Source organism: Oncorhynchus mykiss, chromosome 11 (genome assembly GCF_013265735.2).
Source record: "Oncorhynchus mykiss isolate Arlee chromosome 11, USDA_OmykA_1.1, whole genome shotgun sequence".
In the NCBI taxonomy this organism is placed as follows: Eukaryota; Metazoa; Chordata; class Actinopteri; order Salmoniformes; family Salmonidae; genus Oncorhynchus; species Oncorhynchus mykiss.
This window is the reverse complement of record NC_048575.1, coordinates 8,926,407-8,948,275: the sequence shown is the minus strand read 5'-3', so window position 1 is coordinate 8,948,275 and position 21,869 is coordinate 8,926,407. Positions and strand designations below refer to the sequence as shown.

The following is a 21,869-nucleotide window of genomic DNA, read 5'->3' as shown; positions in this document are numbered from 1 at the left end:
GTATCTGTCATTAAAAATAAATCATATACACATTTTAGGGCCTTCCTCTGACACCACGTGGTGTCCTTGATGGCTGGTTATACTGTTACATTGATGCTGTTGACCCGGATCACTGGTTGCTGCGGAAAAGGAGGAGGTCAAAAGGGGGGTGAGTGTAACCGATGTGACATGGCTAGCTAGTTAGCGTGGTGTGTGCTAACAGCATTTCAATCTGAGACCTTGAAGTAGTTGTTCCCCTTGCTCTGCAGGGAACATGGCTTTTGTGGAGCGATGGCTAACGATGCTTCTTGGGAAGCAGTTGTTGAAAGAGGGTCCTTCATTCAAGCCCAAATAGAGGCGAGGAGAGGGACGGAAGTGAAACTGTTACATTAGAATCACCTCTGGCTGTGATTACAGCTGTGAGTCTTTCTGGGTAAGTCTATAAGTGCTTTGCACACCTGGAATCTACAATATTTGCACATTTTCAAGCCCATCAAAACTGTAACTTGGACAATTAGGAACATACAATATTGTCATAGTAAGCAACTCTGGTTTATATTTGGCTTTTTGTTTTAGGTTGTTGACCTGCTGAAAAGTGAATTTGCGTCCCAGTGTCTTTTGAAAGTCAGACTGAACCAAGTTTTTCTCTAGAGTTTTGTCTGTGCTTATCTCTATTCCATTTATTTTCATCCTATAACACTTGATGACAAGTATACCCGTAACATATTGCAGCCATCACCATGCTTGAAAATATGAAGAGTGTACTCAGTGATATGTTGTGTTGGACATAGAGTGAATTTCTTGGCCAAATGTTTTGCCGTTTTACTTTAGTGCCTTATTGCAAACAGAATGCATGTTTTAGAATATTTTTTTCTGTACATGTTTCCTTCTTTTCAGTCTGTCATTTAGGTTAGTATTATGGAGTAAGTAACATGTTGTTGATCCATCCTCACTTTTCTCCAATCACAGCCGTTAAACTATGTAACTGTTTTAAAGTCACCACTGACCTTATGGTGAAACCAGTGGAGGCTGCTGAGGGGAAGACAACTCATAATAATGTCTGGAACGGAGCAAATGGAATGGAATCAAACACATGGAAAACTTGTTGGATGTATTTGGTACCATTCCTCCTGTTCTGCTCCAGTCATTACCACGAGTACGTTCTCCCCAATTAATGTGCCACCAACCTCCTGTGGGTGAAATCCCTGTGCAGTGTTTTTCCTCTCCGGCGACTGAGTTATGAAGGACGCCTGTATCTTTGTAGTGATTGGGTGTATTGATAAACCATCCAAAGTGTAATTAATTAACTCACTACGCTCAAAGGGGTTTTCAATGTCAGATTTATTTTCTTTTAAACCATCTAGAAACAGGTGCCTTTCTTTGTGAGGCAATGGAAAAGCTGGTTTGAAAGTTGCTGCTTGACTGAGGGACCTAACAGATAATTGTATGTGTGGGGTACAGAGAAGAGGTAGTCATTTAAAAATCATGTTAAAAACTAGCATTGCACACAAAGTGAATCCAAGCAACTCATGTGACAAGTTAAGTAAATCTTTACTCCTGAACTTATTTAGGCTTGCCATAGAAAAGGTGTTGAACACATATTGACTTTCAGCTTTTCATTTTTATGTCTAAAAACATAATTCCACATTGTGTGTAGAACAGTGACACAAAATCTCAATAGAATCCATTTTAATGAGATGTTAAATGTTGGACCAATAAGACAAATATTTCATGGGAATTGAATGTAAAGGTTTTAATGACAGGGCAATTAATAAACAACCTTAATAAATTCAGTCTCAATTATTTATTCAATGTAACACTCAACATAAAAGCTGACGCAATAACTTCTAAATAGATGAAAGTAGATAACATTGTTTTTCTGGGAACTGCACAAAAGATGAAGATAAACAGTGACTTGTAAACGTTAACACCATTGTGCCATCATGTAGACTTACTGCACCAACTTCCTGTCTTGTATCAGACCACTGTCTCTCCAACTAACTGTGTCTTCTCTCCTCAGTCATCATTGACTTTATATGGTCTTAAACTGCCTTCAGTAGGCTAGTTGAACTCAGCAGTTCCTCTATACTGGAACCCATTAAACAGATGCTCTGTGAACTCAACACTCAAAATAAATGGTCTAAAATAAAGAGTAGCCTGCATCATCATATCAACACTATAGTAACAGTTAAACACTTTTCATCCCAGCAAATTTTACAAATATACAGATAATCAAAGAGCACAAAATTATAAATGTAACAAAAATATCCACAGAAAACTAATACACAATGACAATACTGTTCATAATAAGACTTAATACCCATTGGAAAAATACATAAAATGCACCTCTGATTGACTTGTGCTTAAAGACCATCTAGGTTGTTAAGTGGTGGTTCTTGGTTCCCTCTACCGACCGTGGCCTGGTTAGAGCACACTGTCCCAACCGGGGAGTTCTGTGGAGAGAACACAGAGAAAGGATCAGTTGTCAGGACCGACACTTCAGAAGAATAATGACTTCATAGTTACAGTTGGTTACACAACACAGTATTCATTCAATTCTTCCTGAAACACACATTCTAGATGGGTTTTAAAAGGTAATTCTACCATTCCCACCAGTCCCTGTGAACGGTCTGTCATGTCAAACCCACTGGGGAGTCTAGATGTTCTCCTTCTCCTGGAAGGCAAGAATAAAGATATTTTGACATCATTTAGGTTTTCATATACAAAAGCACAATCAGCATGATAAATATGTAAAAATTGAGGCTGGGAATATCTTTTTACCATGCAAAGAATACGATCAGGCTGAAAAGGAAAATCAACCCCAAGGTTTTTCCTACAATCTCAAAAACCTTTGGGTTAACAGGCTCTTCATGCCCTGTAAATTAAACACACATTATAGCCATCTGTTCCAAAAAGAGGAAACATTTTGCACATTGTCTAATATTACAAATTATACACATACTGTAGATGTACAGATGTAAGATCTTAATTTAGCCAGTATTGTTGCAGTGAAATAATCCTGCAGTAAAAGGACTTGAACGTTTCCTCTGTAATGTTGATCCATTGGTGGTGACCCTATTAGCTGGACAAAATAAGGCTGCATGATAAGTGTAATACCATTAATATAACCACATTTTAGTGAAGGTTTTGGGTGAATTTATGTAAATCAAAGCTTATCTGCATTTCCCACAATGCAATAAACTTCTAAGCAACAAAAAAGTGATCAAATTAATATCCTACAGCTGTATCATACCTAGATTCATATAGCAGGCATGCTTTATCCGGTCTGTTCCACAAAAACAAGTATATCTCTTCTATATCTATCTATATCTATAATATTGTTAATGTTGTGCATGTTGAATGTGCCAATGCTTCTACCTTTAATAGCCAGCTGCACTTCCTTTGACTTCCCACAGCCGTGACTATTTCTTGCTTCACAGAAGTACAATCCTCCATCACCAACTGTCACAATGAGGGAGTAACTGTGTCCAGACGCAACCTGTATTGGTTTATCTCCACTGATCTTGAACCAGGTGAAGTTTGTCACAGGAGGGTTGGCTGTACTGCTGCAGGTCAGATTAACACAAGTGCCCACTAATACTGGATCAGCTGGACTGATGGAGGCCAATGTGTCCTTAGGAGAGACTGAGGGAGAGGGGTTCATTTAGAATGTATCTGGATATGGTATATTGAATAGTCTCATCAAAACCACTCTATTACAATCATCAGTGAAAACATGATAGAATGATCTATTCTACAGGAACCGGTTACTAAATCTTACATGAAACGTTAAGCATCATGTTATGTTCAGCTGTATTGTTGCTTGTCCCTACTGGGTAGACTGCAGTACAAGTGATGTTCTTCTCATGATGAAGGTATGACGGAGTGAAGGTCACCGTGGAGAGAACTGATTTGGTTTGGTCTGAATTCTCCTGCAGTTGGTTCTCAGGTGTGAACTGTGTTGGGAGAGTCCATGTCAGCTCAGGGGGGTGTTTGGGACAGGGAGCGACAGCAGAGCAGTTCAAGCTGACAGGGGTCCCATCCTTCACCTCACCTGAGACAGTAATGATGGGACTGGAAGGAAAATCTGTAATACATTGTAGATAAATATATTTTACACTAACAGTTAAACTGTCCACTTGTTCTACTCTTATCTTTGATGAAAGGAATCTAAACTGGGAAAAATAGTTGGTTAAAAGTTGAATTGTCTCTTACCCCTGACAACGATATTAACAGACTTTCTAATGTCTGTTGCAAGGAATGGTTGCCTCTCAATCCTGAGGAAGTATTTATTAGTGTAATTGGTGGTTACATTGAAGAAGACTGTGGTGCAGTTCTTCTGGGACATGTTTCCAGTTATCTTCCCTTGATATCTGTTGACCATCTTACTACTGTTAAATATCACATTGTCCGGATGTAGATCAAAGTACGGGATTTCTTTTATCCACACTCCAGAGGTTAGTATTGTGCTCCTAAATGTATACTTATTTTGGTCAGGAATATCAAATGAACATGGGATTTGCACACAGGAGCCAGTCAGTACATCCAGTCTATCTGGCATTGTGGTGATCAAATCTCGTTGACCAAAGCAGGCCAGAACACCTGCAACATGAAAGTCAACATCAGGGAGGTTCTGATATATTTTCAGTTCAGTCCAATGATATGTATTAACCCTAGATGACTAACAGGGGCCTCTGTTTGGAGGCAACTGCACAGCCATCTTGTTACTCCTCCTCCAGTGTAAAACAGATGTTGGAAGCTATAGAAATGCATTTATTAATGTCTACATTCGTTTTAGACAAGTATATTCTATTACAGACACCTTAATGCAAACTTTTAAATTATATTTCGTGACCTGCAACACTTCCTTCAACAGAGAGGTCCTACCCTTGTTCCATCCAATGAGTGCATCTTGTATCTCACTGAACTGGTATTATCCAATAACTAATTCATAATTGGGTCAGAGTTTTTCCTTTCAATTGTGAGCCATGGTTTTCCCCTTTGCCCCAAACTATGCAAACCTGTATGTGGAACAATTTGAGGAAGCACTCATTTACAAAACATAGAGATACCCCCTACTTTCTAAAATCCTCTCATGGAATATAAACTTAGATGATGTCTTTGTGCTCTGGGAAGGAGGTCAGCAGGAACTAAATTAATTCCAAACTCTGCTAAACGAGAGCTCTGAATAGCTCAAATTCACCATGCAGACTGTTGAGAGAAAAATAAACTACCTGGACTTATGGATCATCAAAGAGAATGATGCATTACATACAGACTTGTACACACAGCCAACAGACCTCCATTCTCTGCTATGTGCTGATAGTATGCATCCCCTTCCCCTCAAGAATGGTTTATCATATAGCCAATTATGCAGGGTGAAACAAGTCTTTTGCACTAAGTACACCAAGTGTTCAGAGAAAATGAAAGCAATTCTGAAAAAGCACTGCCAGATTCTGCAGTCAGACAACAAATCTATAAACATGGTTGCAATATGGGGGACAGTTTAGTGAGATCTGACCTGCCCCCTGAGCCCACTCAGACACTCTTGACACCCATTCCAAAGGGGTTCTACAAATGTGACTCACGCTCACAGTGCAATAGCACTACAAAAACATCCTTCTTCAGACACCCACATACAGGTGGAAAAATCCCTGTTAGGGGTATCATCTCTTGCAAGATAAAGGAAGTAATCTATCTCATCACATGTTCATGTGGAAGCCAACTCATTACAAACAAAAAAACATTTAAAACAATGCATAGCTGTAAGAACACTGATTATCTAGTAGCAGCTCACTTTGTTGAAGCTAACCATCCCATCTCCTCCCTCAAATACACAGGTATTGAGCATGTTGCTCTACCAAGGAGAGGAGGTAACATGGAGATCCTACGGTCTAGAGCAGTGGTTCTTAACCTTGTTGGAGGTACTGAAACCCACCAGTTTCATATGCGCATTCACCGAACCCTTCTTAATTGAAAAAAAAAATCAAATTCAAAACATATTTGACTGGTGCACAAAATGAACCATGCATCAACATCACTGTGTTCAAAGAACAAAATCATCAAAACATTTTCACACAGATGATCATTTTCACACAAAAACAAAAACATAATAATGAATATTTACTGCAAATCAGTGTGACTTCTGCTGTTGCCTTTCAGAGACCAGTTCAGAAATGCGCGGCTTCACCTTGGCAAGTGCCACTCTCATGTCATTTTCGCAACAAAGTCTGTTCCTTTTCTTCGTTTTTATGTCCAGCATCCTCGAAAAGGATTGCTCGCAAAGATATGTTGTAACAAACGGTATGAAAATCTCCAGAGCTTTCTTAGCAATAACAGGGTACGTTACCATTTGTTGACACCAAAACGTTGAAAGCGTTGTTGTTCTGAAGAGTTGCTGTTGAACCTGGCTCTGCTGAATTTCAATGATTTCATCGAGGTATTCATCATTGACATCTGTTGTCTCAACACTAAACGTGAGCGGCTGTCTCACCCATGCTGGATATGACTCTCTTGTAGGGAAGTATCCGTCGAGAGAATTTGCAAGCTCATCTAAGTGCGTGGCAATTGCTTGCTTCAGTTCAGCGGGTACAGAAATGTCTCCGATTCCAGATACATCTTCGATCTTACTTACACAGTCGTCCAGCAGGGAAAGTTTGCGAAGTTATTGTTCTCTGTTCGTCGTTTCCATAACGGTAGCTTTTTTTTAAAAGCCTTTAGGTTTTCCTCCGCTTCGATGATGTTGACTCCACCGCCCTGCATCTTTTGATTGAGATGATTGAGAGCTGCGAAGATATCGGCCATGTACGCTAAAATGAGAATGAACTCAGAATTTTTGAAGCAATCTGCATGACAATGTTGGTGCTCTTGCAAAAACAGGGCTAATTCCACACGCACGGCAAAAACACGATTCAGCACCTGTCCCCGGGATAACCACCTAACGTTAGAATGGTACAGAAGTACCTCGAATTCAGAGCCCATTTCTTTACACAGCTCACTGAAGATGCGATGCCGCAGAGCACTAGTTTGCACATAGTTCACGCATTCCACTACAATGTTTAATACTTCTGCCAGTTTTGGAGGCAAGGTTTTTGTTGCCAACGCATGCCTGTGCAGAATACAATGCGTAACAATGATGTGTGGTGCATCGGCTTTCACTAGCGCACCAAAACCAGACTTTCTTCCCAGCATGACTGGAGCTCCGTCCGAACAAACTGCAGAAACCATATCCCACGAAAGATTGTTGTCTTTGAAGAAGTCATCCACAAGTTTCTTCACATCGGCTGCCTTAGTTGTTGTTGTAAGAGGCTTACAAAATAAAAATTCTTCCTTTATCACGTCGTCTTTCACATAGCGCACGAATACAGCAAGCTGGCTTAGATTGGAAACGTCTGTGGTCTCGTCGAGTTGAAGGCTGAATTTTGCCGGGCTTGAAATCAGATCTGCAACTACTTGAGCCAATATGTCTTTGCTCATGTCCTCTATTCTGTCGCTGATGGTGTCCTTTGAAAGAGGAATTTGGGATAACTTAACTTTGGCCTCTTTTCCCAGCATGATATTCGCCATCTTCAACACAGCTGGTTTTATGAGTGTTTCACCAATGGTGTGTGGTTTGCCCTGCTTTGCGATCAGGTAAGCAACTTCGTACGATGCTGTGAGGATCGGTTTGTTGATGGGTACAAAGCTGAGAACAGGCAGAGTAGCCTTTTCATCGAATCTGGCTCTCTTCACCTTGAATTCAGCGAGCGTTGTGTTCTTGTATTTTCCATCTCCATGCAGCTTAAGGAAGCCGGTGCTAGACTAGAATTGCTCAACTTGGCATTGCAAATCATGCAGTTAGGACACTGACTCCCATCACGTTCGGTTATACATGTAAATCCATATTGTACATATTCGTCCGACCACTTTCTTTTTTTGCTCGACATAGTAAGTATGAAGGGATTAAAATATTAAGAAAGAAATCACAAGTCGACTACTGAGCGCACCAAATTCCCTGCAGCACAGATAGGCCAAGCGATGTAGCGTGATCACCTGCAGCCAATGATGGCCAAGCGGAGCGTGTCATCACGAATCATATTAATCGAATGTGTGTCTTGACCTCCGCCGAACCCCTGAGACTGACTCACCGAACCCCTGGGGTTCGATCGAACCCAGGTTAAGAACCACTGGTCTAGAGGGAGGGCTACTGGATTTCCTATTTGAAAACATTGACCCCTAGTGGTCGGAATAATGACTTTGATCTCTGGCCCTTTTTAGGAACAATTATTTTTATGAACAAGTCTTATAAATGGATCTATTCTTTCTACATCTTATCAGCGTAGAACCAATATGTTCCCCCTGTTGATGATGCTTATTATGCATTATGGATGAACCCAAAGATTACATGTAACAACATTTTAAATATATTAAATATATGTGAAATTAAATTAAACAATAATGTATGTTGATGCTAATCTTATACTAATGTTAATGATAACAATAGGCTAATATAGTCAATATGCTGTAAACTATCATTAAACGTTGGTGTTTTACCCAATAAATGACTGGGAGTTTATATATATATATAGAGTGTTCAACTCTCTTTGTTTTTATAGCTTACAGTGTATTCACCGTTAGTCAGCACCTCTACACTAAGTCATTTTCTCTGGGTGTGCTCCAGATAATGCTTTTTATGTCACCTGAACATAACAAATAAATAAATAAACATGTGAAGATATTAAAGTCAGTGACATTAAACAGTATTTCCCCCGTTTCTGATGTTCTCTATTTTAGAGTTTTTTAAATACTAAATGTTATCAGATGTTCAACCAAAACCTAATATTAGATCAAGGGAACATGAGTTTACATGTTTTTTATTGTAATTTATTTATTTATTTAATTAACGAAGTTATGCAACACCCAATACCCCTGTGCGAAAAAGTAATTGCCCCCTTACACTCACTAACTGGTTGTGCCACCATTCCAAAACACACAATCTACAAGAAAATGTATAAAAAGCAACAAATGTAAAGTTTTGTAATGGCCTAGTCAAAGTCCAGACCTAATCCCAAGTGAGACATTGTGACAGTTCATGCTTGAAAACCCACAAATGTCGCTGAGTTAAAAAGCAGTTCTGCATGGGAGAGTGGTCCAAAACTACTCCACAGCGATGTGAAATACTGGTCAACAACTACAGGAAGTGTATGGGAAGTGTATGGGAAGTGTATGGTTGTGTATGGGAAGTGTATGGTTGTGTATGGGAAGTGTATGGGAAGTGCATGGGAAGTGTATGGTTGTGTATGGGAAGTGTATGGTTGTGTATGGGAAGTGTATGGGAAGTGTATGGGAAGTGTATGGGAAGTGTATGGGAAGTGTATGGGAAGTGTATGGTTGTGTATGGGAAGTGTATGGTTGTGTATGGGAAGTGTATGGGAAGTGTATGGTTGTGTATGGGAAGTGTATGGTTGTGTATGGGAAGTGTATGGTTGTGTATGGGAAGTGTATGGGAAGTGTATGGTTGTGTATGGGAAGTGTATGGTTGTGTATGGGAAGTGTATGGTTGTGTATGGGAAGTGTATGGGAAGTGTATGGGAAGTGTATGGTTGTGTATGGGAAGTGTATGGTTGTGTATGGGAAGTGTATGGGAAGTGAATGGAGTCATTGTAGCTAAAGTTGGCACAACGAGTTATTGAGTGTCACGGCACAGTTTGAATCCAGACTATTAAACTGCACTAATCAGGAATTAACTTTACACTTTACTACAGAATTAAAAAGCTGGAATATAGCGCATCCCATAACATATCATGATTTCTGGTTATTCCTTTATGTCTGATTCATAACTAGTTGTTGTTGTGTGGAAGACTCACCTGATATAAAGAGGCCAATGAGAAAAAACATGTTCTCAGAACAAGCCATGTGAGAACTCACACACCACTGATCACCTGAAACAGTACAAACATACACTTCCTGGTAAAGTAGGTCACATGACACATATGGTATCACATTGAAGCTTTAGTCCATAGTCACATAGGTTCTTCAGTTCTTCATGAACTAACAGCCGCATATTGAACATTTTGAATGTCATTACTTGTAATTAATTTCCTTAATTTAGTTTGAACATTAAAATATAAAGATAAGATAGTAGTACTTGACACTTGCCTTACACTGATGTAAACGGTCCACAGGAGAGACTGTCACACACACATAGTGTGTTCTGACAAACTAAAGTGCTGAAATTCATGTGGCACATCTCACATCTCATCAGTGACATACTTCCTAATAAGTGCATTTATATGACAGGATGTTGAATAGTCTATGTGCTGGGTGTCAACATCAGTTGTGAAAACATGGTATGTTAATTTAAGCATTTAGAATGAAATGGGCCCCAGCTGCCCACTGACTGATTCTAAACACAAAGTGTGTGTCAGCCACTGACTCAACAGCTTGATATGGCCTATATACATTTCATTACTGCCCAAAATGAAACACTTATACACAATATATTTTTCATTGTGGGATAATAATATTCATTGCAGTTAATGTATGTGTGGTGGGTAAATAACCCTTTTAGGGGAAGGGGACACCTTTACAGCATTTTGTTACAGGCCCCCAAGTAGTCAAGTTCGCCCTTGATACAACAATGGAAACGTGCTGCAATATAACCTTCTCCCTCTCCTCTATCTCACAGGCTTGATTTTTTTTAAATGTAGGTAAATCAGAAACCAAAATCCATCCAACTTGCTTAGTTAAATTTGAGTTCAGTAAAAGATTCCCGGTTCTGACATTATCTTTCAGCATGAAAAACAGATTTTGCCAGAAACAGAGTAACTGTAATTGTAGCTGATGGATTATCACACACTTCCACATTTCTCCTGCACACACTTCCTCTTTCATTACATCACTTCTATCTGCCAAGAAGAGCATGGTGGGCTGGGAGCCACAGGAGGGAGCCATCAACCTTCAGGGCAAGGTGTACCTCCCCGACGGTCATGTCTAGATGGGATACAGCTTTTGTCAAATTGAGGTTCTTAAGTTGATTTTATGTATTATTTTAGCTAACCCTAACCCTTTTTCTTACCTTAATCTAATTATCCTAACCTGCTACGTTAATTCTCCCAACCTGCTGCACAAGTTCTCCTACATTTGCGAGGAAATGTCCATTTTGACAGAAGGATGTATCCCTTCTATTCAAAACCCTCTTGGACCTGCCCAAGGCCTTCTGGGAGAAGGAGACCCAGGAGCTGAGGACGTACTTTACCCAGCAGGTGGGTTTTTATTACAGTGCAATTAATGAACAACCTCAAATGCAGCCTCATTTGTGTCTCTTGATCAACACTCAAAACAAAAGCAGACATAATAACTCACAACAATACACACATGAAAAATAGACATGTAATGGGGATATTTAAGAAGAATAAAGTTCAGATTCAGTTTAGAGTGATTCATATAATGTTCAGCATATTTATCTATTTGCCCTTCCTGTAACATGATTTCAGGGGGGAGAATATGGTACAGGTTACAGGGTAGTCCAGGTAATTGAGGTAATATGTACAAGGAGGTAGGGGTAAAGTGACTAGGCATAGATAATAAACAACAGCATAAAAGGGGGGAGGGGGGGGGGTGTCAAATGGCCCAGCGTCGTCTGGGTTAGGGGAGGGTTTGACCCACAGGGATGTCCTTGTCCCATCGCGCTCTAACGACTCATGGGGCGGGCCAGGTGCACGCTGACACGTTGCCAGGTGTATGTTGTTTCCTCTGACACATTGTTGTGGATGGCTTCCAGGTTAAGCAGGCATTGTGTCAAGAAGCAGTGCAGCTTGGTTGGGTTGTGTTTCGAAGGACGCACAACCTTTGCATCCCCTGTGTCCGTAAGGGAGTTGCAGCGATGAGACAAGACTGTAACTACCAATTGGATACCACAAAATTGAAAAAAGTGGTAAAAATTCAATAGAATTTTAAAAAGTATCTATCATTAAAAAATAAATAATATATACATTTTAGGGCCTTCCTCTGACACCACGTGGTGTAGAGGTCCTTGATGGCTGGAAGCTTGGCCCCAGTGATGTACCGGGCCATACACACAACCTCCTGTAGCGCCTTGCGGTTGGAGGACCCATGCCAAATCTTTTCAGTCTCCTGAGGGGGAAGAGGTGTTGTTGTGTCGTCTTCATGACTGTCTTGGTGTGTTTGGATAATGATAGATTGTTGGTGATGTGGAGACCAAGGAACTTGAAGCTCTCAACCTGCTCCACTACAGCCCCGCTCGGCTCTCCTTTTCCTGTAGTCCACGATCATGTCCTTTGTCGTAATCACGTTGAGGGGGAGGTTGTTGTCCTGGCACCACACTGCCAGGTTTTTGACCTCCTCCCTACAGGCTGCCTCATTTTTTGTTGGTGATCAGGCGACTCCAGGCGACTGTTGTGTCATCTGTAAACTTAATGATGGTGTTGGAGTCGCTCAGTCATGGGTGAACAGGGAGTACAGTAGCGGATTAAGCACGGATCCCTGAGGAACCCTCGTGTTGAGTATCAGAGGGCAGATGTGTTTTTGCCTACACTTACCACCTGGGGTGCGGCTCATCAGGAAGTCCAGGATCCAGTTGCGGGGGGAGGTATTTAGTCCCAGGGTCCTTAGCTTAGTGATGAGCTTTGAGGGCACTACGATGTTGAACGCTGAGCTGTAGTCAATGAACAGCATTCTCACGTAGGTGTTCCTGTTGTTCGAGTAGGAAAGGGCATTTTTGAATGCAATAGAGATTGCGTCATCTGTGGATCTGTTGGGGTATTATGCAAATTGGAGTGGATCTAGTGTTTCTGGGATTATGGTGTTGATGTGAGCCATGACCAGCCTGGCTACAGACATGAGTACTACGGGTCGGTAGTCATTTAGGCAGGTTGCCTTGGTGTTCTTGTGCACAGGGAATACGGTGGTCTGCTTGAAACATGTTGGTATTACAGACTCAGTCAGGGACAGGTTGAAAATGTCAGTGAAGACACTTGCCAGTTGGTCAGCGCATGCTCAGAGTACACATCCTGGTAATTCATCTGGCCCTGCGACCTTGTGAATGTTGACCTGTGGAATCCTTTTGTAGTCCATAATAGTTAGCAAGCCCTGCCACATTCGACGAGCGTCGGAGCAGGTGTAGTAGGATTCAATCTTAGTAGGATTCAATCTTGCAAGGGCTGTAGCTTTTGTGGCGTGATGGGTAACAACGCTTCGTGGGTGTCAGATTTTGATGTGTGCAGAGGGTCCCTGGTTCGAGCCCAGGAAGGGGCGAGGAGAGAGACTGAAGCTATACTGTTACATTGATGCTGTTGACCCGTTGACCCAGATCACTGGTTGCTGCGGAAAAGGAGGTCGTCAAAAGGGGGGTGAGTGTAACCGATGTGACATGGCTGGCTAGTTAGCGGGGTGCGTACTAATAGCGTTTCAATCTGTAAGGTCACTCGCTCTGAGACCTTGAAGTAGTTGTTCTCCTTGCTCTGCAGGGGCCATGGCTTTTGTGGAGCGATGCTTCGTGCGAGGCAGTTGTTGATGTGTGCACAGGGTCCTTCGTTCGAGCCCAAATAGAGGCGAGGAGAGGGACGGAAATGAAACTGTTACATTAGAATCACCTCTGGCAGTGATTACAGCTGTGAGTCTTTCTGGGTAAGTCTATAAGAGCTTTGCACACCTGGAATGAACAATATTTGCACATTATTATTTTTTTAAATTCTTCAAGCTCTTTCAAATTGGTTGTTGATCATTGCTTGACAGCCATTTTCAAGTTGTGCTATAGATTTTCAAGCTGATCAAAACTGTAACTTGGACAATTAGGAACATTCAATATTGTCATAGTAAGTAACTCTGGTATATATTTGGCTTTTTGTTTTAGGTTGTTGACCTGCTGAAAAGTGAATTTGTGTCCCAGTGTCTTTTGAAAAGAAGTCTAAATCAGGATTTTCTCTAGTTTTGCCTGTGCTTTGCTCTATTCCATTTATTTTCATCCTAAAACACTTGATGACAAGCATACCCATAACATATTGCAGCCATCACCATGCTTGAAAATATGAAGAGTGTACTCAGTGATATGTTGTGTTGGACATAGAGTGAATTTCTTTGCCAAATGTTTTGCAGATTTACTTTAGTGCCTTATTGCAAACAGAATGCATGTTTTGGAATATTTTTATTCTGTTTCCTTCTTTTCACTTTGTCATTTAAGTTAGTATTATGGAGTAAGTACAATGTTGATCCATCCTCAGTTTTCTCCAATCACAGCCGTTAAACTATGTAACTGTTTTAAAGTCACCATTGGCCTTATGGTGAAATCAGTGGAGGCTGCTGAGGGGAAGACAACTCATAATGTCTGGAACGGAGCAAATGGAATGGAATCAAACGCATGGAAAACGTGTTGGATGAATTTGGTACCATTCCACCTGTTCTGCTCCAGCCATTACCACGAGTACGTTCTCCCCAAATAATGTGCCACCAACCTCCTGTGGGTGAAATCCCTGTGCAGTGTTTTTCCTCTCCGGCGGCTGAGTTATGAAGGACGCCTGTATCTTGGTAGTGATTGGGTGTATTGATAAACCATCCAAAGTGTAATTAATAAACTCACTACACTCAAAGGGGTTTTCAAGGTCAGATATCTTTTCTTTTTACCCATCTACCAACAGGTGCCCTTCTTTGTGAGGCAATGGAAAAGCTGTTTATATCTGTTTGAAAGTTGCTGCTTGACTGAGGGATCTTACAGAAAATTGTATGTGTGGGGTACAGAGAAGAGGTAGTCATTTAAAAATCATGTTAAACACTAGTATTGCACACTAAGTGAATCCATGCAACTCATTCTCACAAGTTAAGGAAATCTTCACTCCTGAACTCATTTAGGCTTGACATGGAAAAGGTGTTGAATACATATTGACTTTCAGCTTTTCATTTTATGTCTAAAAACATAATTCCACATTGTGTGTAGACCAGTGACACAAAATCTCAATAGAATCCATTTTAATGAGATGTTAAATGTTGGACCAATAAGACCAAAAGATTTCATGGGAATTGAATGTAAAGGTTTATTGCAGGGCAATTAATAAACAACCTGAAATTCAGTCTCAATTGTTTCTTCGATTTAACACTCAACATAAAAACTGACAATAACTTCTAAATAGATATAAACTGAAAATAGATACAATTGTTATTCTGGCAACTGCACAAAAGAGGAAGATAAACAGTAACTAGTAGACGTCATCATGTCGACTCACTGCACCAACTTCCTGTCTTGTATCAGACCACTGTCTCTCCAACTAACTGTGTCTTCTCTCCTCAGTCATCATTGACTTTATATGGTCTTAATCTGCCTTCAGTGATCTAGTTGAACTCAGCAGTTCCTCTATACTGGAACCCATTAAACAGATGCTCTGTGAACTCAACACTCAAAATAAATGGTCTAAAATAAAGAGTAGCCTGCATCATCATATCAACACTATAGTAACAGTTAAACACTTTTCATCCCAGCAAATTGCACAAATATGCAGATAATCAAAGAGTACACAATTATAAATGTAACAAAAGTATCAATTTAAAACTAATACACAATGACAATATTGTACATAAAAACACTTAATAGCCATTGGAAAAATAATTAACATGCACCTCTTTTATTGACTTGTGCTTAAAGACCATCTAGGTTGTTAAGTGGTGGTTACTGGTTCCCTCTACCGACCGTGGCCTGGTTAGAGCACACTGTCCCAACCGGGGAGTTCTGTGGAGAGAACACAGAGAAAGAATCAGTTGTCAGGACCGACACTTCAGAAGAATAATGACTTCATAGTTACAGTTGGTTACACAACACAGTATTCATTCAATTCTTCCAGAAACACACATTCTAGATGGGTTTTAAAGGTTTATTCTACCATTCCCACCAGTCCCTGTGAACGGTCTGTCATGTCAAACCCAGTAGTGAGTCTCGATGTTCTCCTCCTCCTGGAAGACAAGAATAAAGGTATTTTGACATTCATTTAGGTTTTCAAAAACAAAAGCACAATCAGCATGATAAATATGTAAAAATTGAGGCTGGGAATATCTTTTTACCATGCAGAGAATACGATCAGGCTGAAAAGGAAAATCAACCCCAAGGTTTTTCCTACAATCTCAAAAACCTTTGGGTTAACAGGCTCTTCTTGCCCTGTAAATAAAACACACATTATAGCCATCTGTTCCAAAAAGAGGAAACATTTTGCACATTGTCTAATATTACAAATTATACACATACTGTAGATGTACAGATGTAAGATCTTAATTTAGCCAGTATTGTTGCAGTGAAATAATCCTGCAGTAAAAGGACTTGAACGTTTCCTCTGTAATGTTGTTCCATTGGTGGTGAGTCTATTAGCTGGACAAAATAAGGCTGCGTGAAAAGTGCAATACTATTAATATAACCATGTTTCAGTGCAGGATTTGGTGAATATATGCAAATCACAAAGCTTATCTCTGTTTCCCACAATGCAATATACTTCTAAGCAACAATACAGTGATCAAATTAAGATCCTAAAACCGTATCATACCTAGATACATACAGCAGGTGTCACGTTCTGACCATAGTTCTTGTGTGTTTTCCTTGTTTTAGTGTTGGTCAGGACGTGAGCTGGGTGGGCATTCTATGTTGTGTCTAGTTTGTCTATTTCTATGTTTGGCCTGATATGGTTCTCAATCAGAGGCAGGTGTTAGTCATTGTCTCTGATTGGGAACCATATTTAGGTAGCCTGTTTTGTGTTGGGATTTGTGGGTGATTGTTCCTGTCTCTGTGTTTGTTGTCACAAGATAAGGCTCAGTCACTTTGGTTTTTTCTTTTCACTTGTTTTGGAAGAAAAGAGAACGAGCGCCATTCTCCTTGCGGAGATGGTGCTAAATACATCAACACGGTCGGTCCCTGGGATTGGGCTGGCTAACACGATTAGGTTTGCTTGGAAGGAAAAGGAGATGGAGCCTTTAGGACGGGAATCTTTTGGAAGGATAATATTGATGGGAATTCTAAAGCTGACGGTGAAGGACGTGTTTTGTTTCCAAGGCAACTCGTTGGAGGGAGCATACGACGTGGCACTATATACAGAGGCAAAACACGATGATATCCTGAGAAGGGCAAGAGCAGTGGGAGGTGAGAGGCCGATGTGCCACTACGAAATAACAAGCCTGGCGAAGAATAATTTTAGGGTTGTAACTGTCAACATTTACAACCCTTACGTTAAGGACGAAGAGGTGAGGGCTTTTCTGGGGAGATATATGGATAACGTCTCCTCAGCAAGGCACCTCAAAGACTCCCTTGGGTTTTGGAATGGGAGGAGAGGTTTCCAGGCCCTCCTCAGAGAGGACCCAAAGGGACATGGTGGCTACCTCCATCCTCCTGCTATGTTCTCCCTAGGGGCTGACAGGGGGACGTTGTTTTATGCACGTCAGCCCCCATTTTGCAGACGCTGTATGGCCTACGGTCACATATTCGCCTCATGCAGTACAAGAAAATGCAGATTTTGTGCATCTGAGGATCATGAGGCGAGGGATTGTGACAAGCCTAAGACGTGCCATGGGTGTGGCTCGTCAGCACACCTGTGGCGGGGGTGCCCGGCCCGTCAGCGGTCATATGCGTCTGCGGCTGGGGGGGGAGCAGGGGCGGGGGATGGGGGAAGAAGAGGAGGGGAAGGAAGCACGCCTCATGATCAGAGTACAGGTCCAGAGGGGAAGGCCACAAGGAAGGAGGAGGAGCAAGAAGCGGCGGAAGGAAGAGAGAAGGAAACGGAAGGCACGGGAGTAGGAGAACCAGGAAAAGCGGCGGAAGACGGCAACCGAGTGGAGGAGCATGAGAGAGAAGAAAGCGATGGAGGAGTGGTGGAGAAGGAGACGGTGGAAGAGCAAGTGGACTGGGGGGAATGTGCCCTGGTGGAAGAGATGAGGGGTATGGTGGAGGAGCTGGCGGGGGGGGGGATTGGTATCTCTCCACTGCCGTCATCACCAAAGAAGAGAATGAAGAGGCGGGAGCGATTGGCCGACAGTGAGAGGGAGGGGATGGCCAAGAGAGTGATGGGGCTGGGAGAAACCTCTGGGTTGCTGCTGGTTTCCACAGGCTCTCAATATCTGTTGGGTGGGGACACACCTAACAGGACTCAGGACTGGGTACAGGAGGAGGTGGGGAGTTTTTTGTTTGGGGACTCAGCCTCCCCGAATTTTTTCCAATCCAGCTGCAGCACTGGGGAGGGGGAGGATTGTGGGGGTAGACCCAGGGTGCAGGGCACCCCGGAGCCAAACACTAATCCTGCATCCTGGGTTGGTGAGATGGAGGAAGAGGGGGGGATGTTGGGTGTACAGAAGGTGTCATCACCGGTAGATATGGAGCAGGGGAGCATCGGGTGAGTCTCCCTTTTTTTGTTTTTTTCTGTCTGGGTTTAGAATTTGAGTGTATTACATGTTTTTATTTTATTCTTTCATGGGGTCTGATTTAACTTTTGTTAGTTTAAATGTAAGGGGTTTAAGGGATTGTGTTAAGAGGAGGGCGGTTTTTAGTTATTTGGAGGGTGTGGGGTTTGATTTTTGTTTTTTACAGGAGGTTCACCTGAGGGATGGAGGGGATGTTAATAGGTTTAAGAGGGAGTGGGACAAGGGGGAGTTGGTTTGGGGTGTTGGGGGGGTGCACTCATCGGGGGTAGGGATTTTGTGTGGGCACAGGGAGGTTAAAGTGGAGGATTATTTTGTGGTAATGCAGGGGAGGGTTATAGGGGTGGATGTCATGATAAGGGATTGTAATTTTAGATTAGTGGTGGTGTATGGACCACAGGTGGTGGCAGACAGGAGGGAGATGGTGGACTGTCTGACGCCCCTGTGTGTCACAAATAGGAAATTAGTGATAGGGGGGGATTTTAATACAGATTTAGGAAGAGGGGGGGATAGCAGTGCAGGCGCCATTGCCAGGCTAATGGCTTGCCATGGTCTGGTAGATGGTGGTCTGCACACTACTCCGAAAATGGACGGTCCTACATGGCGCAACTCCAGGGGGGTTGAGCGGAGGCTCGACTATATTTTTGTACCCAGGTCTTTGGGTAAGTTGTCTGGGCGGCTGTTGCCTGTTTTCTCGGATCACGACGGGGTGCTCCTGCAGGTGGGGTCGCCAGTCTGCCTCTTTGGTAGGGGGTACTGGAAGCTAGATCGGGATGTGCTGGAGGAGCAGGCTTTTGTTGACGGGTTTTATGGTTTCTTTTGGAGGCTTGAGGGTCTCCGGTCCATGTGCGAGGGGGTGTTAGAGTGGTGGGAATTAGTTAAGGTGAGAATTAGGGCTTTTATAATAGGGTATTGCAAGAGGAAAAAAAGGGAGGAGAGGAGGGAGGTGGATCGTATCCAAAGGTTAATTGAACTCGAGTACGAGGCAGGCAACCTCGGCGGGTCGTTTGACTGGGAGAGATCCGCAACCCTAAAGGCGCAGCTCAGGGAGTTGCAGGAGCGGAAGGCTCGAGCTTTCCTGGAGCGTGCGCATAGTGGCTTTCTAGAACACAATGAGACTTGTTCTGCTATGTTCTTTAAGTCGGTTAGGGCCAGACAGAGTAGGAAGGTAATGCATGGCGTTAGGGAAGAAAATGGTAGTATAGTTAGAGAACCAGAGGATATGGTCAGGGTGACAACTGATCATTTCCAAGGTTTATTTAAGGAAAGGGAAATAGATGTAGAGCAGGGAAATGTGTTTTTAGAACACTTGTCCAGGCGGTTGCCGGAGGACATTAGAGAAGTGATGGAGGCCCAGATCTCACTAGAAGAGGTTGAGAGCGCTCTTAGGAGGATGGGAAAAGGGAAGGTGCCTGGGATAGATGGGCTGCCGGCTGAGTTTTATCTCAAGTTTTGGGGTATACTTGGACCAGTGGTCCTCGAAGTCTTGAAGGCCATCCTTGAGACGGGGGTCCCGGGGGGATCAATGGCTGTTGGTGTGCTGTCACTTTTATATAAGAAGGGGGAAGTAACAGACCTTGGCAACTGGCGGCCGTTGACCATGCTGTGTGTAGATTACAAGCTACTTGCAAAGGTTTTAGCAGACCGGTTGCGCACAGTCCTTCCCTACGTCGTCCATGAGGATCAGACGTGCGGGGTAGAGGGCCGCTCTATTAGATGGAACCTACAGTTAATCAGGGACTCCATCGCTTGGGTTGAAGATAGAGGACTGCCTTTAATGGTAGCAGCGCTAGATCAGGCGAAAGCCTTTGATCGCGTGAATAGATCATTTTTATTCAGAGTGTTAGGTCGATTAGGATTTGGGGAGAAGTTCATAGGATGGATTCGTACATTATATGTCGGAGCGGGGTGCCGAGTTAGTGTAAATAGTCACTTGGGTGACGTTTTTGACCTCTCGTCTGGGGTCAGGCAGGGGTGCCCACTCTCGGCTCTCCTCTTCGTTCTGTACATGGAGCCTCTGGGGGCTGCCATTAGGGCAGACACAGGGGTGGAAGGCTTGTTGATCCCTGGAAGTGGTGGGCTGCGTGTTAAGATGACGCAGTACGCCGACGACACTTCCTTGCTGCTGTGCAAGGACTCGTGCCTGACAAGGTCCCTTGCCATCTTTGGGGATTTCACCCGAGCGTCGGGAGCAGTTCTGAACCATGCAAAGTCTTCCGTCAAGTTTTTCGGAAGATGGCGCGGTAGAACGGATGTGCCCGGGGGGTTATCTCTCTGTGAGGGGGCCCTGAGGATTCTCGGGGTCCATTTTGAGACCTCCGGCTCAGCGACGCTAAACTGGAACATGCGTATCGCAGTGGTACAGAGGAAGCTAGCAATGTGGAAGGCTAGGTATTTGTCTTTTATGGGCAAAGTCCTGGTTCTAAAGGTGGATGTGTTGCCGTCTCTTTTGTATTTGGCGTACATCTACCCATTGCCGGCTAGTCTGAGGAGGCCTCTAGTGAGGCTTGTGTTTCAGTTCATGTGGAGTGGCAGGTGCGAGTGGGTCGCCAGGGCACGCATGCTTTGTCCCATCGGGGAGGGAGGTAGGGGGGTACCACATTTCCCCCTCAAGCTGGACGCAATTTTTGTTTCTTTCTTGTTAACGGAGCTTGCTCATCCAGTGATACACCCGTCCGGTTACCTCCTGCGGGTGTTCTTCTCGTATCAGGCGAGAAGCGTAATGGTGTGGTCTAACACGGGTCCTCGGGCGGAACAGCTGCCGTGGCACTTTGGTCATGCGGCCAAGTGGCTGCGTGAGCACCCTGAGGTTGAAGTTGCCCGAGTAGGTTTAGATCACAGGCACCTGTACGAGGAAGTCAGAAAGGCAGGGAGTCCGGCGCCTGTAGTGGGCATCTCGGAAGTGGTCTGGGAGGGAGTGCAGGCGCGGGGTCTGGACAACAGGCTCAAGGACCTGAATTGGTTGAGCCTCCATAAGTGCTTGCCGGTACGTTCCATCATGTACCGGTATAGTTTGGTGCAATCCCCCACCTGTCCAAGATCTTCTTGTGGCAGGGAGGAGACTGTGCGCCATGTCTTTTGGGACTGTGCCTTTGCCGGAGTAGTATGGGCTAGGGCACGGGTGTTGTTAGGTTTGGTAAGGGGGGATTTTGTATTGACGTGGGCCAGGTTAGAGAGAGGTGTAGGGAGAGCGAGAGGGACCGATAGGGACAGGTTTCTGCTCTGGCTTCTCATGAGTCTCTTTAAACGGGGGCTGTGGGAAGCCAGGCAGAACATGGTGAAGACAGGGAGAGATTGGGGGGTGGAAGGGATAGTGAGGAGGGTGGAAGGAGATTTGAGGGGGAGGATGAAGAGGGAGGAGAGGAAGTGGGGGCAGCATGCTGCCCGGGAGAGGTGGAAGGGGGGTTTAGGTCTGGGTGTCATTTAGATTTGTAAGGGGATAGATTAGGGACGGGGAGATAGGGAAAGGTAGTTTGTAGGATGACGGGGAGGGAAGATGCTCCCCTGAGGTTTTG

The 21,869-nt window shown here is 43.3% G+C and overlaps 2 protein-coding genes across 5 annotated transcripts in view; both read right to left on the bottom strand.

The window, feature by feature from the left end:
- LOC110535229 (B-cell receptor CD22-like) overlaps positions 1-9,921 on the bottom strand; it is a 30,131-nt gene extending 20,210 nt beyond the window's left edge. Inside the window, exons 1-7 of one of the 3 annotated variants that reach the window (XM_021620102.2) lie at positions 9,825-9,921; positions 4,195-4,581; positions 3,761-4,066; positions 3,358-3,624; positions 2,761-2,854; positions 2,593-2,653; positions 1,655-2,432 (exon numbers count right to left, since the gene is read on the bottom strand). In XM_021620102.2, coding sequence (XP_021475777.2) covers positions 2,343-2,432; positions 2,593-2,653; positions 2,761-2,854; positions 3,358-3,624; positions 3,761-4,066; positions 4,195-4,581; positions 9,825-9,873 — 1,254 coding nt within the window. In that variant the 5' untranslated portion in view covers positions 9,874-9,921 and the 3' untranslated portion in view covers positions 1,655-2,342. Of the gene's footprint in view, positions 1-1,654; positions 2,433-2,583; positions 2,654-2,760; positions 2,855-3,357; positions 3,625-3,760; positions 4,067-4,194; positions 4,582-9,824 lie in introns of those variants that run through there. The other 2 variants (XM_021620101.2, XM_036934770.1) reach the window with 2 other exon arrangements.
- Positions 9,922-14,989: 5,068 nt separating this feature from the next.
- LOC110535228 (B-cell receptor CD22) overlaps positions 14,990-21,869 on the bottom strand; it is a 43,547-nt gene continuing 36,667 nt past the window's right edge. Inside the window, exons 5-7 of one of the 2 annotated variants that reach the window (XM_036934773.1) lie at positions 16,024-16,117; positions 15,846-15,915; positions 14,990-15,694 (exon numbers count right to left, since the gene is read on the bottom strand). In XM_036934773.1, coding sequence (XP_036790668.1) covers positions 15,635-15,694; positions 15,846-15,915; positions 16,024-16,117 — 224 coding nt within the window. In that variant the 3' untranslated portion in view covers positions 14,990-15,634. The remainder of the gene's footprint in view (positions 15,695-15,845; positions 15,916-16,023; positions 16,118-21,869) is intronic. The other variant, XM_036934774.1, reaches the window with a different exon arrangement.